A 15,754-nucleotide genomic window follows, 5' to 3' on the forward strand; every position below is an offset into this window, starting at 1 on the left:
GGTGTTTTTGTGATTTTGAGTCAACCTTCTTAGAACCCATCTCAAAAACATCCTGTGGTATTTCAGTTTATAACTGAATGATAAGTACAGATATGCCCGCTATAAATTTCAGCAATTTACCAAATTTCAATGCATCTGTTCTTTCAAATACGATTATTAATGTAATTCTGCAAAACAGCAGTTGAAATTTCCACCAGTCTTCTACTGTCATGGAAATCTGTGACACTTGTTCAGCTCTATTTAAACTGTTTGATTTTTACTGTACTATTTTAACATCCGTGAGTGAATTTCAACCGGTTTTACATCTTCAAAAAATAAAAATCTTATAACAGTACACGTTTCAAGAGGAGAGAAACAAAACATATGAATTACTGTGACTGGTTTCTCAAAAACATTGTCGATGGACAGATAGACCAGATGCTGTATTTCATATTAGATGAGGCACGGCATTTCTGGTCATGCTATTTCACACAACACTGGCTACTGGATGACTGAAAATCTTCGATAGGTATTTGAGGTCCACTTCACGATGAGAAAATTGGTGTACGGTATACCATTTCTGGTAATAATAGAGCGAGCCCAATATATTTTGACCAGACTGTCAATTCAGAGGCGCACTGTATAATTATCAAAGAATTCTACTCTTAGTTAACAGGTCATGAAAAATAGTGTGGCTTCTTTCAACAAGACAAAGCAACATCTTGCATATAAAACAATATTGCACATTGAAATGGCTTTTACAAATAATGAACAGTCAGCAGAAGACGGTAGCTTCTGCATTCCCCAGATTTATCTAGCGAGTTCTTTGGGGCTATTTGAAGGATAGAGTTTACGAATCAAATCCCCGATCGATGAGATTGAAATGCAAGTAACCGTATAGCTCAGGCAAAGCCACGATAGGGATATTAAATATATAAGCGGTAATGCAGATAGATTCTAGCACCTTGGTACAATACTGTGTATCAAATGATCAAGAAGAATTTGACATACAGTAATGCGGCGGTTATCAAAAGGGTGCATTTAAGGACCACCAGAAGACATGAGGAATCCACGCATTAACCTGCCCAAATGCAGATGACTGACACCTTCTTCATAGCGACTGTCTTGCACCGACTATTTCCAAGGTAATATTCTCCTTGGGGGGGAAATTCTTTTTAAATGGTTGAGACACATTCACACATTTACTGAGCTTAATATGAAGCAGAATTATGTTGGCAAAATTTTGAGAAAATTGATCCCAAAGAAACTATCTACCCCCCCCCCCCCCCGCGGAGATATTGATCCGATAGAAGATATTGTATGTATATCCACGTGTACATATGTACATACAAATGTTACCCCCCACTTTTTTTGTCGTTTTTTGGGGTTCTGGCTCATGGAACATCAAGAAATGCAAAAAAAACCCATACCCCATTTTTGACTGATTACCATACTTCCTTCTTGTAGCATAGCTCTTAGCTATGATCCCAGGAAATTAAAAACAATCCTGTAACAAAAGACTTGTGAAATCTTACTGATATCGTATTTATTGTACATTATTCAATATTATCTTCTTCTTTAAAAGTGTACATGTATCTCACTTTTTTTATTATCAAATCCATTATTGATTCTAGAACTATTTTTGCTATTTATACAGGAATTATACATGATGAAGACTATAGTGTCAATGATAAGATATGTCATCACGGTTATGGCAACATCAATATTAATATAATTAACAAACTAATTAAAACTTTTACATTATGCACAATAATTACCCAAAATTTTAACCGTTAAATCAAAATCTTAATTATATAAAATTGTATCTTTAATCTTACAGAATGAACTACTATCGACGAGGTTAAGTGCTAAAAAATTTGGATGTTCATTAGCCTTTGTTGATTGATTTGAGTGTTATTTTCTGCCTGTACTAGCATTGTTACTCTAGCATTTGTAGTTGATACATTTCAGAGTACCTCCATTCTTAACTACTTTTAGCACTGAGTCTTCCTGAGATGGGATCATCAAATAAATATCACTCCCACTAACCATCCGTACTGTCATGGTCTATTATACTTTGTCCCTCCTGCTCTAATAGTTATATAATTTCTTGAAACTAATCCTGATTCTTCATTTTAACAATTTTAAATTTTTATAAAAAAATTTCATCAGATTGAGTGTTTATTTGTACATTAATTATCGACTGATCTTTAAATTTCAGCTTGAATATTTCCATGTCTTCTAGAATATTTAAAAGTTTTCCTTTAGCTGCGTGTAATATTTTAAAGGATTTTTATCATTTCACTGGTAATATGTCCTTTTTGTACCAAAGGTGTTGCATTATTTGATTCTTTTTTTCCATATTTATATGATTTTATACTTCATTAAATCCTGTTTTAAACTGTCATCTCATTTGTCCTATAATAGTTTCTTTCTTCTATATTATTTCTAAATTTACTCGTGATGGTATTATTTGTGGTAAATATTTTATTTATATTTATTTTTAAAAAATACTTTATATTTTACTTTCCTGTAAATTTTGCTCAATTTTGTTTCTCTTCTTCTGGCCTTCTGTTGTACCTTTTTTTGCTTTTTTATCTTTCAAAATAGTTTTCTTATTATTCCTTTTTCATAATCATTACTCACTCTTATTTGAAAGATACCTAGTTCTTTTTTTTTATTACACTTTACTTGACGATAAACTGATTACTCTTTATTGATAATTTGAACTGAATTTGATTATTTCCTGCATAACAGTAATCGATTTAAGATCTTCATATACTTGTTGCTGATGTGCATTAGACACTTTTGTGAGCGTTTTTGGTTTCAAATGCTCAATTATTTCGTTTATATTTAAGTCCAAGTAACCAATAAATTTTTTGTAGACTTAGATGTATGCTCCTTTTTAGATAGTATATGCTTCTTCATGTACTGGTGATGGTCAAGAAAAAATCCTATGTACATCATCTTGGAATAAAGTGATGTCAACAAAACTTACTGGTGAGTATTCCTGTATAGGAAGTTGTTCCTAGATACTGTAAACGTGACATAAGTAGACCTGACTAACTGACCTTCACCCTCCATTTATCTAACCGCTTTCAAAGACTATTTAAAAAATTTACAGTTTCTCCGAGGTAACACGTGGATTTCTATAAACAAGAATGGCTATCAGTTTAAAGCAAATCTGCAGTGTACATTTAGTACAATATTGGGCCAAGAACACTTCCCTTGTTGAATACTGGATTTTATATCGTACAAATCTGTGAGAACATCTTAAATCTAGTTTAAAACAGCTTACTTCCAGGTATAGAACTATCTATAAAACATTATGGTAAGTCTTTCTTCTTTTTACATTTTAAAAAAATGCCGCACCTAATCAAACATCCAGATACACAGACAAAACAGTTCCTTTGATTCAAAAATACTGTTGTCCGATCTGACAACATGGAAAAACTTGCTGTATGACTGTCCTTTCATAAAATCAAAGAAAAATGATTTCAGCTTCTGAAGAACAGTTAAACACTTTAAGCAATACTGGAAGGAGAATAATGGATGAGATTTCACACCACCTAAATATTTACCAGCTTATGAATCATAATAGTTATGCTATTTTCAATAGTCTGGAGAAATGTCTGATTCATAAAATGATGTTGAAAATAACTGTAACTAAAAAATAGATTTATTTTTATAAATATTTAAAAATATATATTATGTAAATATATATATTTAAAAATATAAAATTAGATTGTAATGTTTCTAATACGTTCTTCTGGTGATGCTTCTAATACGTGACCGGTGATTAAATTAAAACCTGGAGTTAAATTTGCATTTATTTATTTATCTATCAATCACTTTCAGAACTTCTCATGGACTAAAACATTTCACTGGCAGAGACACCTTAGGAAGGAAATTTGTTTTTGTTATTGCCTTCTGTACTATTTGAGACTGATAAAATTGAAATACTTAAGGGTGATGTTCCGCAAATAACCTCACTTCAGAAATTACATCAATGTTGCTATATTTAAAAAATATCCTGTTCTTGTTTTCCTCCTAACAAGCTGTTTGCATCTTACAGTGAAATTAGTAATGAATGCCCCGATTGACTTGCTGGAAATAATTTTCGCAAGATCAATTATGTGATCCATCATCTATTCAATAATATGTCAAATCTGTAAAACATTTGTTAGGTAGCAGTCCTAACATTGCCAGAATTTGATCATGACTTTGTTCTGTGTTATTAATAGTATTTTGATAATAAAAATAACAGTCAGCCAACTTATATCAGATGTTCAACTGTGTGTGTTGAGTTTAGCAGCATAACTGTCTGCTTACACAAATGTATGTATTAGGTGAAATTAAATTAGGCTTACCATATTTTTTTGGGTCCGACCCAGGACATATTTTTGAAATAACTTAAAAGTCTTAGCAGTTTACTGAAACATTAAACTTTATTTATTCAGTTGTATTTTTTACTAGACATAACAATTTTTTTTCAGAAAAGATTTCTTTTAATTACATCATAAAATTCATAACAAGAAAATTCTGAAATAATTTTAACATTTAGCAGATGGTTAGCAGTAGATACTTATAGTCTACCCCTTTCTACAAACCAAATGTTCCCCGTAATTGAAAAACTCTCTCAACTGGAGTAGATGTCCCAGGCAAAGACATCACAAACATAAAATATCGGTCTTCCAAAACACCTTAAAATTTGCATTCCACTTTTCTTCAATAATATCTGGTATTTGTCAGAACTTGAACCACAACCTACCGTTTGGTTTTTTAATTACTGGTTCAACAATGTACGTTCAACAAATAGGTCATCAATATTTATGGAATCTTCTTTTATAATTTCATTAACAACTTGTGTACTCTTTTCTAAATCAGACCAGCCAATTTCAGTTCATAAATTTATCCACTGAAACTTACTAACTTTATCAAAACTGGTTCTCCACAACTCTAGTACTGAATACTAGAATTATAACAATTGTCTACGCTCGACAAGAATATTTGTTCCTGAACATCATTATTTTCTTTTAGAGTGCATAGCAATTCTATGGCAGAAGATGGTATAAATTTGTGGGTTTTTCTTTTCTGAAGTCGACAAATTAGTTCAGAATATGTCTGAAATGCTTCTGTTACATAAAATTAGCTTCCAATTTCAGAACTACATTATTAAATAACTGTAGATTACTGTATAAAAATTTCAAAATCAGTCGCTTTCTAGATTTTCAAAAAAATCAATTAATAATTTTGGCCATTTTTCACAAGGTAAGTATGATTTTAGGCCATCAAAAATGGAAAGAATTCTTTCTATTGCAGGTAACAAACTAATGAACCTTGTGCTGCTATGAGATAATACTTTTTTGTAATCCATTTCTATAAATTCACAAAACTCTTTTTGTGAATTGAAACTTTTTTTTAAGTTTCGTTATTCTTACTGTATAAATGTGAAAATATTTATACATTTTTATAATAACTTTTATGTCCAGGGGGAGAGAATCACATGTTGTTTGTACTGAATTGTGTACAATGCGGGCTGAACAACCGGTTCCTAAAATAGGTCTATCTAAATCACTTTGATCTTTTCTGAACACATTTTCATTCCTCTTTCTCTTCACACCACCAAAATTACTGTTAGTGTTATCAGCAGTATAATAAACCAAATTTTCTTCAAGTTTGTATTTTTTCACACACTGCAAAAGATACAGAGTCAAAATTAAAGCAGTTTCACCTGACACATCATCAAAATTTAAAAGTTTAACTTGAATCCCCTCGTCCAGACTGAAATATCTTATAACAATCAAAAGAAGTTTCATTTCACTTCTGTTTGAGCAATCCATCATTATTATTACATAATTAATATTTTCCAAAAAACGCAACACAATATCAAACATAAATGGTGAAATAGCGTTAACAATAATCGCCTCAGTTTTGATTCTAGCAAATGAAAATTTTGGGTCATATAACTTTTTAACCGGTTTAGATGTGCGTCTGATGTTTTGAAACGGAGTTCATGTCTAGCAGTGCGGTATGAAAATATAGATTCTTTAGCAGGACACTCCAGATCAGTGTTATTGTTAGTCCCATCTTTGGCTTTAAAAAGATCTCTTATGTTTGCTGAAGCATTAGCATTAATAGCACTCCTATGTTTAGCCATTTTCACGTGGTCTTCAATATCACCCTTTCCTTTATATACATACTGGAGAAAATTCTCCAGTATGTAGTGTGCAATAAACACGTTCATTGTTACTGTCATTACACAATTTCAAAGTTTTGTATTCCTTTTGCAGGTTAACATTAAACGTGCATTTTCTTTTGCCCATTGCTAAACAATGAGACAGAAAACAAATAGAGATTAAACGATCAAAAATGTATAGACAAGTCAGTTCACACACAACATAAACACATTGCCCCTGATGTGTTGCCAAGTGACTAGGTAAAAAGTTGTGGCAAGACCGGTAGCCATACCTCCATCAAAATCAGCACCAACGCTTGCTCCAAGGTCGACTGAGAGATGTACAATCATAAGAGAATATTTAAAAATGCAATGTCGAACATATAGGTCTAAAATTAAAAACCATCCTCACCGGTCATAAAATTCTCAAACCCCGGACATTTTTGGAACCCTGGACAGCACTAAAAAATCAGGACTGTCCGGGCTAATCCCAGTTGTACGGTAAGCCTGTATTAAATATATGAGAAAGTTGCCAATCTGTGTTGATCGGAACGATTAGATTAGATGTGTTGGAGAATAAGTAAATTATCGGTTGTAAAGGCTTGTCTATAAATTTTAAAGGTATTTTTTTACATAACTTTAGTATGGAGAGATCAAGCACACTGGAAATTTATTGCGTTCACAAACTATAATGAGATGTTGTAAGTAGAGATGTTATTAATTGTTGAATATGAGGACTCTATAGTAGTTTTACGATGTTGTTTCTGCACAGGATTATGAAATCATCAATATAATGATGCCCAGTGTATTATTTATTTTTCTATATATTTCAGCTTTCTGATAAAAAAATGTCTTCAACATGTAGTAAATGTATTTCAGTCAGAAAGCTAAAGACGGGTAAACTTGCCGGCAAACTAACTTTAGTGCGTATTTGTTTTTAATTTTAGTAATATGATCCTTGGACACGACACACAAAATACGTCAATGAAAATAAATAAATAACGGGGAAACAAAATCAATAATGGGGAATGTAAGATGGATGCAATGTGTGAAAAATCTACACCTTGATCAGGAATTGAACCAAAGTCAAATGCATCTAGAACCCAGGCAACTTTGGTATTAAGTTACAAATGAAGTAAATTTTCTATATAACGGTTTGCGTTAAGGTTTTCATTTTGATGTGTTCTGATATTCCGTTATTGCTTTTTAATTCTTCTGGCAATATATTGGTTTCTTTAATATATATGTATATAGGACTAAAAATTAAATTATACCAAAGGATACAAGTTTAGATTTTTCTGAAATGTATTAATCCTGAATTTTATCAGAAAATTGATTCTTATTATAATAATCATTAACTACATACCGCATTCAAAACTCATTACAGATTATAAAATTCTTATACATATATCTCTTAAATGTAAGAACCGAATTAAAACTGTTCAACAAAAGAGATTTGTACTAACAGAATCTTTTTTCAAGTTGCAGGCCTTTGAATAAATCATATGATCTAACGATCAGTCAACAGGTTTATCACTGTAGAACATAAAGAAAAACTGTACAAGCCATGGCAGTTCCACATAGCTGAACATTTTACCTGAAAAATAAATGGTTGAAAAATTATTAATTTCTAAAAAAGATACTTAAATACAAACAGTAACTTATATGATGATCAAACGATTAACTGTTGCAATGTCATTTGTCAAAAGTAATTAACAGTTTAAACTACACTTATTTTTAATGATGCAAGCAATTACTTTTAAATAACCAAAAATAAACAAACGATGATAAAGTAATACTTCAAAACACAAAACAAAATATATTTAATTAAAGTTAGAGCTGTTTTAATTATAAAAGGATTACATGGTGCATTGCATTTTCCATATATAATAAGTAATATATAAAAATATACGAGAATATTATTCAACGAGGCTAACATACTAACCTACAAGTGAATCGACCTTAGTCGCATGAACTTAAGAGGAATTTCTGGAAATTAAAATCATTATTTCTAATTGTATTACTTACATCATTTTGGGAGCACAATTTACTCCTACGATGAATAACTAATTAATTAAAAAATAATATACAATCGTTAACTCACCCTGCCATAACAGCTTTTAACAGTTTAAGTTTTGTAGTTTTTATTTTCAATTTTTTAAGTAACAAAGTGAGAGTTACTCAACTTTTGAACATTAATGTCATATTAGCTACTGAATAAAATTTAATCGAAATAATTAGATATATTTAAATCTATCCCTAAGTACTTAGATAGATAAATACTTAAATTGAATTGAAAAATTATGATATATTTTTTAGACTTGATATGTTATTCGCTTTCAATTTTTTTAAATAAAATTTTCTCAAAGTGTAATTTGATTGTAATAATTTTACCACTATTAGTACAAATTACAGATTTTTAACAGGGTTTTACAGGAAAAACTGTGAGGCAACTGTAATCATAAAAATAAATAAAAATTACTTTAATTTTATTGTGCAGTGTAAATTATCATTTTAATTTTTCTGCACCCATGAAATAGCTGTTTTTTTTAAAAAATGTTTTTATAAATGGAGTAACCGTTACAAATTGTCTCATATTTTATCACTTATCACACCACGTTTATTACATGATGCATGCATTTTCAATTATGTTTATGGTTGTAAATAGATATCAGTCAGAGTTGTCTCCTTCAACTGTTGAATTATATCAATTTCAGTTAAGTGACTTCCTTATATTTTCCTAATCTCTGCGATGTTCAAAGCAGTTAAAACTCTTTTTTATTCTTCAACACATATACAATACTACTTTATTTACATGAACAATTTTAAGAATGAAATTTTATAGTAAAGTTAATAATCTTCATTTACAAATAAACACAATGTAAAAGTTTGAAATTTATTTTTTAAATTTCATCTAAATAATTACTAGGCTAGATAACATGTAAATAACATTACTAGGCTAGATTTTGTATGCTGTACATTAAAGTTGCTTCTAAAATAGCAGGAAAAAGTGCACATTTGTTCACTACATACAGAATACAGTACCCATCACAGGAAATCAAACACGATTGAGTTATCCACATTAATTGAGTAATGTACGCAATAGAATTATCGGAAAAGGCAAATATACCAATTTATTCCTAACCTAATTATTTTAATGCTTAGTAATAGATTTTAGAATTCTGATCTGTCAGATATTAATGGAAATTTAATTTTTTTTTTAATTTTTCAAGCGATAATTGTTATACTGAATCGTACAAAGTACAATGTATTTTGTGACAATTTTATCATATTATGTGAATTCTTTTCCAATATAATGTACATTTTTATCAAGCAAACACGTTATAAATCTGTTATGGTTTACCATAAATGCTAACAAGTATGCAAATGTTAACTATACCGTGTTTGTAAAACAAAATATTAGGTCTATTTTTTGTTAATGAACATGATAGTATAAGATATTATTGAACTATTGCTAAGAATTGAAATAAGCAAAGCCGATAAACAAAACATATAAAAGTTTCTTAAGTTTGACAATGCTTACGTTCCTAAACAAAATCTCTCCAAGAAATGATTAATAATCAAACGATAAAATATGTAATAAATATTCATTTTTAAAAATTAAATAACTAAAATTTTACGGGCTTCTTAATAAAAGGTTAACGCTCATTAAGCATTTAACATTAAACAAAAGTTTTATTAATGATACGATCAGATGTATCATGAAAAAAGCTCATTTATCGAACAAAAAAATTATATAGTTTCAGCCAAAAAAATTTGAAAAAATATTTGTTTAGAGTAAGAGCTACATAAATACCTGACCGCCGGCATATATTAAGCAAAAAATTAAATTACAAATAATTCATCTGAAAAACTTAATTGCTCTGTCTTACCAATAAATCCAAGCTGACAAAAATCTAAGATGAACCGACTCTGTTTATTAGTGATACGATCATAAGCTGCTATTTTCATAGTTGTTATAAAGTGTGGTTTAGCTAAAATGTTGTCTTCTAGTTGAACATAAAAAACCGCTTTAGGCTGAGAATACATCATTAAGTATGCAAAATCTAAATTCTGTTTACTACGCCAACAAACTCTCTCTGGAGGATCACCTAATGTTATCCTCAGTCTAGACTTATCTGGATAATAGGCTGGTGAAGGAGAAATCACTTTTAATACTCCTGAATTAAGTTCATCCTGAAAACTAAATACGAAATCGTGATATGTTAAAATATTTTAATTTTAGGCAGGAAAACAAAATTCTTGTGAAGATGGAAAAGAAAATAATTCATTCCAAATTTGAGAGTAGATTACTTATACAAGACGTATCTTGTTAATTAAAATATCAAAAATATTTTCTTTTAATATGAAATTAAACTACACTGAAAATATTCATAATTTCAATTAACTATACAGTAGCCAACATGTAACGGCGAGCTTGGATGATCACTGCCCGCACATCACTGCTATACTATTATTCTCTGAAATATTGGCATAACGTGATTAATCATCTCTTAGTAGCATAAACATGAAGCATGATATGTTGAGTAGCAATCATCACCGCTCTAAGCTCGTCGTAACTTGGTGGCAACTATAACCTTCTCCTTCTTATATGCCAGGATTAACAAATCTGTCATTTAATACGGTACGATTTAAATAAATTTTTTCACATATACTAGATAAATATACAATTATGTAAATTAAATTTGAAAAAAAAAAAATCGGTAAATTTAAGATATCTAAAAAACATGTTTAAAATGGGTGATTTAATGCAAGATAAGTTCAAACAAAGTAAAAATTTTAACTGATTTACAAGGGTGGAAGTAGATAAAGAAAAACAACCAAAAAGCTATTGAAAAACATTGGTATTCTAAAATTTAAAAAGCTTAAAAAATAGCATTTAAAATATTAAAATAAAGCAAAAATTTAAGATATTTTACATTTTACAACGAAATTGAATTCCAATTTCCTAAAGGCATAGTGCAATAAAGCATTAAGATTATGGTACAGCCAGTTTAATTTACAATCGGCAAAGAATTAACTAGTAATCATATTGTATTAATTCACATTCAACAGAAATTCTCCTGATAATTTTGATCAGAACTGACTGATCAGAAGCCTAATGAAGAGAAAATAAAGCAAATAGTTACAATACATGAGCTGAAAGTTTCCCCTTGCGGACTGTTGCATCTAGTGTACTAGTTAGTTGTGTTTGTATTTTATATACAAATGTGTCACGTTAGCCGGATGATGTAATTTAGTTAGATAACAAACCTTGTTCACCCATGCTGCCTAAGCCAGCTGACAGATCAGTTAACAAAGTTAGAGTCAAACCTTCAGCGCACTTAATGTACAGAAAAACAATAAGGGTTTGGAAAGGAAAGAGACACAAGGGTCATAATCGGGTTAATTATTAACTGCTGTGAGAGGTTTATGACTTAGAAAGGCATAAAGAAATAAGTGTATTATTAAAGATACGGATAAAATGCCTTCAATCATGTCAAACTAATGAAAATAATAAAAAGCCAGAGAACAAATTGGAAAGATAGAAGATGTAATTATTGCACCTGAATCAGAAAAGTGTTATACAATCAGGGTATGCACTTTTTTAATACATTTTAATTTGAACATGCATATGTTTGAAAGTAAGATTTCTTCTTCTGATGTGTATTTATCTTAGATTTTTATAATCTGTAAAATCTAATTTATTATTTTTACAATATAATTTAACCAAAATAAACATTTACATTTTTTTTCTTTTTTGTAAAATGGTTACGATAGATTTCTCTAATATTATGTACATGGATAGGAAGATATCAGTAGTAAGCAGAAATACTTTACTTGGGCTCTCAGAGAATACTTAAATAATAACATTATCAGAAAGAGAAAGCAGTAAAAATTAAATGAAAGCCCAGAAACGTTCATTTTTATGTATCTAGATTACACCTAACATTCAACGCCCTCACAGATTACTTTTTTAAAAATAATTGGCTCACACATATGATTATTTTGCCATGTAAAATGAAATATTTAATAACTTGGTTTACATAAAAATAATAAGATACACAGATTTCAATTTAACAAAGAATATATGTATGATCACAACTTAAAGGAAAACTAAAATCTAAAAGTAATACAGGTAAGAAAACTAGAACAGAACATCCTATAGAAAACAAATGTTACTAAGATTTTCTTGAAAAATATTTTGTCATTATTAGTACAGTGTATCAGATAGATTATATCACGATTAAGCAAATTTTTAGAAATCACTCATCGACTGCTTTGCAGTCGATGAGTGATTTCTAAATTATGCTTTCTTTATTATGCTTGTCTGCTCTGGAGCAGACACTGAAAGCGACAATAATTTTGTGGTAAGAAAATGTAGATTGGGGTTTAAACACCTGAATAATAGGTGTCAGATGAATCTGTGGAATTTAGAGAAGCATCAGAAAGAGGAAGTAAAGAAGATTATTGAGGAGGACATCGCAAGAGGTATTACTAAAAATAAGGTAGAAAATGTTGAAGAAGAATGGGAGAATGTTAAAAAGGAAACTCTTAGATCAGCAGAAGCGAACTTAGGCAGAACAAAGAGAACTAGTAGAAAACCTTGGATATCAGAGGATATATTTCAGCTGATGGATAAATATAGAAAATATAAGAATGCTAGTGATAAAGAAAGTAAAAGGTATTGACAATTAACAAATAATATAAACGGGAAGTGCAAACTAGCAAAAGAAGAGGAGATTAAAGGAAAGCGTTCAGAAGTGGAAAGAGAAATGAACATTGGTAAAATAAAAGGAGCATACAGGAAAGTTAAGGAAAATTTTGTGGTATGTAAATTAAGATCTAATCTAATCTAACCACTCACCAGTAAACAGTCTTTTTAGATGTCATTTAAAAGCAATTGATTAAGTAAAATTAAACAAAAAATTGTGGTGATTTGAGATAAATTCCAATAACAGTTCTCCTTCAATATGTAAAAATAATTGGGAAATGTAAATAAGTAAAGGACATGTTAAAGGCTGCTTAAAGCATGTAGTTGCAATGTGCTGAGCAATGGGTCACCATTACTTAAACATCTTCCTGTTTTCTGTGGAGCATTGTATATTAGATTACAAAATAAATAATTTACAAATTTACAATTTTCAGTGTATCTGAAAATTAAACATCTTTATTTGGTAACAAAAATGCTTCTTTGAATTTTTTTGCAATTCTTGTTGATTTCTTCTAAAAATTCCTGACTTTTCCTTAGGAAAAGATTCCTTGACGTCACGATGTATTTAGAAAATTAATTTTGAATTATGAGTTGAGAAATAGAAAAAAAAGATGGTTGTGGAAATAAATGAACTGGAGAAAAGAGAAAGAAAATTAGTCAAAGCATAAAAAAAAAAATGCTGAAAGAAATTATCTTTAACACTGTCTATCAACAAAAAAATAAAGTAAGATTACAATAATTACATAAAATAATAAGTAGTATAGACAGTGTATAAACACACACAGTAATAACTATTTGACCATTAAACATAGAAATATGACATTTTTTATATAATGCCACCACACCTCAAACCCCTGTGGTTGGGACACTAAAAATGTTAAACTGAAAGGGTAAGATTACACATCGTTTTTAAAACACAAGAGATAAATCATATTTTATCTTTTATTTATGTTATGTGTTAAAAAATTCAAACTTAAACCTGAATGTATACACACATCTACCACTCGTCACAATGTAGGTTACTTGCATCTGATCACATTAGTTTTTACGAAAAGAATAGTGTAGTGTATGTTTTAAATAAAAATCAACCTGTTATCTGTGGAACATTGTTTATTAGATTACAAAATAAATAATTTACAATGCATACCTTAAAATTAATTGACAATATTAATATTTAAGTGGATATTAAAGTTTAGACTTCACACTGTACAATTCCAGCCTCTGCATAATACCTTGGTTATGTAACTGTATACATTAAGTAATTGCCAATACACAAATTGAACACTTCTTTTATTCACCTTTAATTTACATACTGAATTATAATGCTTTACAATAAATAAAGTCTAACAATATTTAATTAAGCTGGTTCAGTATATAATAAATGAATCTTAACAAACACATTATAAATTAAACTAAGTCATTCTGAAATTTTTTACATTGTGAAGAAAATAATATTTATTAACACATAAAAACACAATTTATAATATTATAGACATATTTCTAAAACTGAATCGATTGCACTTTTTATTATTACAATAACATATTCTATTTCTCCAAGAAAATTATTTTCTAAAAAATTAAGAAAAAATATTTTTATATAACAATTACATAAACTTGCAATAGTAAAATTTTAGCAAATTATTTTTTGAGAGCTATTAAAATTCCAAACACCCGAAGAAAAGCTGTACTGTTAGAACCTTTTTTTTTTGTTCTTTCGAAAGAATGGCAAGTAGACTGCCGTTCCTGTGGATATTCATACTTTACGTAAAAAAGGAGAAAAAAGAGAAGTTAATAGTCACAGAGGAAGTTCTCTTCTTTCAGTAATCTTTTAAATCTTATAAAAGTTGTAGAAAATAGAATAGAAGAGAAGAAGACATCGATAAACAATTTGGAGAGTATATTAGAGTTGTATAGAAATGGAAGACCTTGGCAGAACAAGTAGCTTGTGTAAAAATGGTAATCTTAGTTAGAATGGTGATATATAACAATTATACAATTACATTTTTATATTTTAAAAAGGTATATTATTCTGCTGGGGAAAAAATTCCCAATGCCTTTTCTACAGTTAAAATTATTTGGAATTGTCGGAACAATTAAAATCAAAAAAGGGCGTAAGATAACAAGACGTTGACTCTGATCGATTTTAATTGTGTTCTAGGTAGTCGTAAAAGAATGGAGGAAAACATTGAAACTTAATGTGGTAGAAACAAAACGTTTAGGTTACAAAAAGGACAATCCAGGAATAGATTAATTCCAACGAAAAAACAAATGTCTCACAAAAAATTTCTTAAAGAAATGTAACAAAGAATTTTTTTTTAAATTCTTAATTTTTTTTACGGAGGTTTTTACCTTGTTGAGTAAAAAAAATATAACATTTTTTTACACTTTCTGACAGTATATATTTTCAAAAATATTTCTATTTTCAAGCATCAATTCATATTTGCAAAGATATAACTTAAAATAGTAGAGATCCAGATAGAATTTCAGAACACAGCAAGTGACTTGGCATCAAATCTCCATTCTGTATTGATTAGGTTTGCAGTTCTTATCCATTCGAAACACTTTTTATACTGTTAACAGAATATATTTGAGAATGTAATAAAACTATCATGATTTGATTACGGACTTAAATTTGAAAATTCAATCCCCTCACAGGTTACTTCTATAAAGAGAAAGCCGATAAATATTTAACCAATGAAGAGAAACATTCATTCTTCCGTATCTCAGATTATACCTAACATTCAACGCTCCCACAGATTACTTCAATAACTACATTATAAGAAAGAGAAATCCAATAAAAATTTAACCAATGACAAGAAAAATTCACCATTCAACGCCCACACAGATTTTTTCTATAACTTTCTTATCAAAGAGGTAAAGCC

General features: G+C 29.4%; 1 protein-coding gene across 2 annotated transcripts in view; it reads right to left on the reverse strand.

The window, feature by feature from the left end:
- Nucleotides 1-7,634: 7,634 nt before the first annotated feature.
- LOC142329076 (alpha-1,3-mannosyl-glycoprotein 4-beta-N-acetylglucosaminyltransferase B-like) overlaps nt 7,635-15,754 on the reverse strand; it is a 32,347-nt gene continuing 24,227 nt past the window's right edge. For both annotated transcript variants that reach the window (XM_075373401.1, XM_075373400.1), the window contains 2 exons: nt 10,051-10,361; nt 7,635-7,754 (listed from right to left, as the gene is read on the reverse strand). In XM_075373401.1, the coding sequence (XP_075229516.1) occupies nt 7,675-7,754; nt 10,051-10,361 (391 nt within the window). In that variant the 3' untranslated portion in view covers nt 7,635-7,674. The remainder of the gene's footprint in view (nt 7,755-10,050; nt 10,362-15,754) is intronic.

This window comes from Lycorma delicatula, chromosome 8, assembly GCF_047948215.1.
Source record: "Lycorma delicatula isolate Av1 chromosome 8, ASM4794821v1, whole genome shotgun sequence".
NCBI classification, from domain to species: Eukaryota; Metazoa; Arthropoda; class Insecta; order Hemiptera; family Fulgoridae; genus Lycorma; species Lycorma delicatula.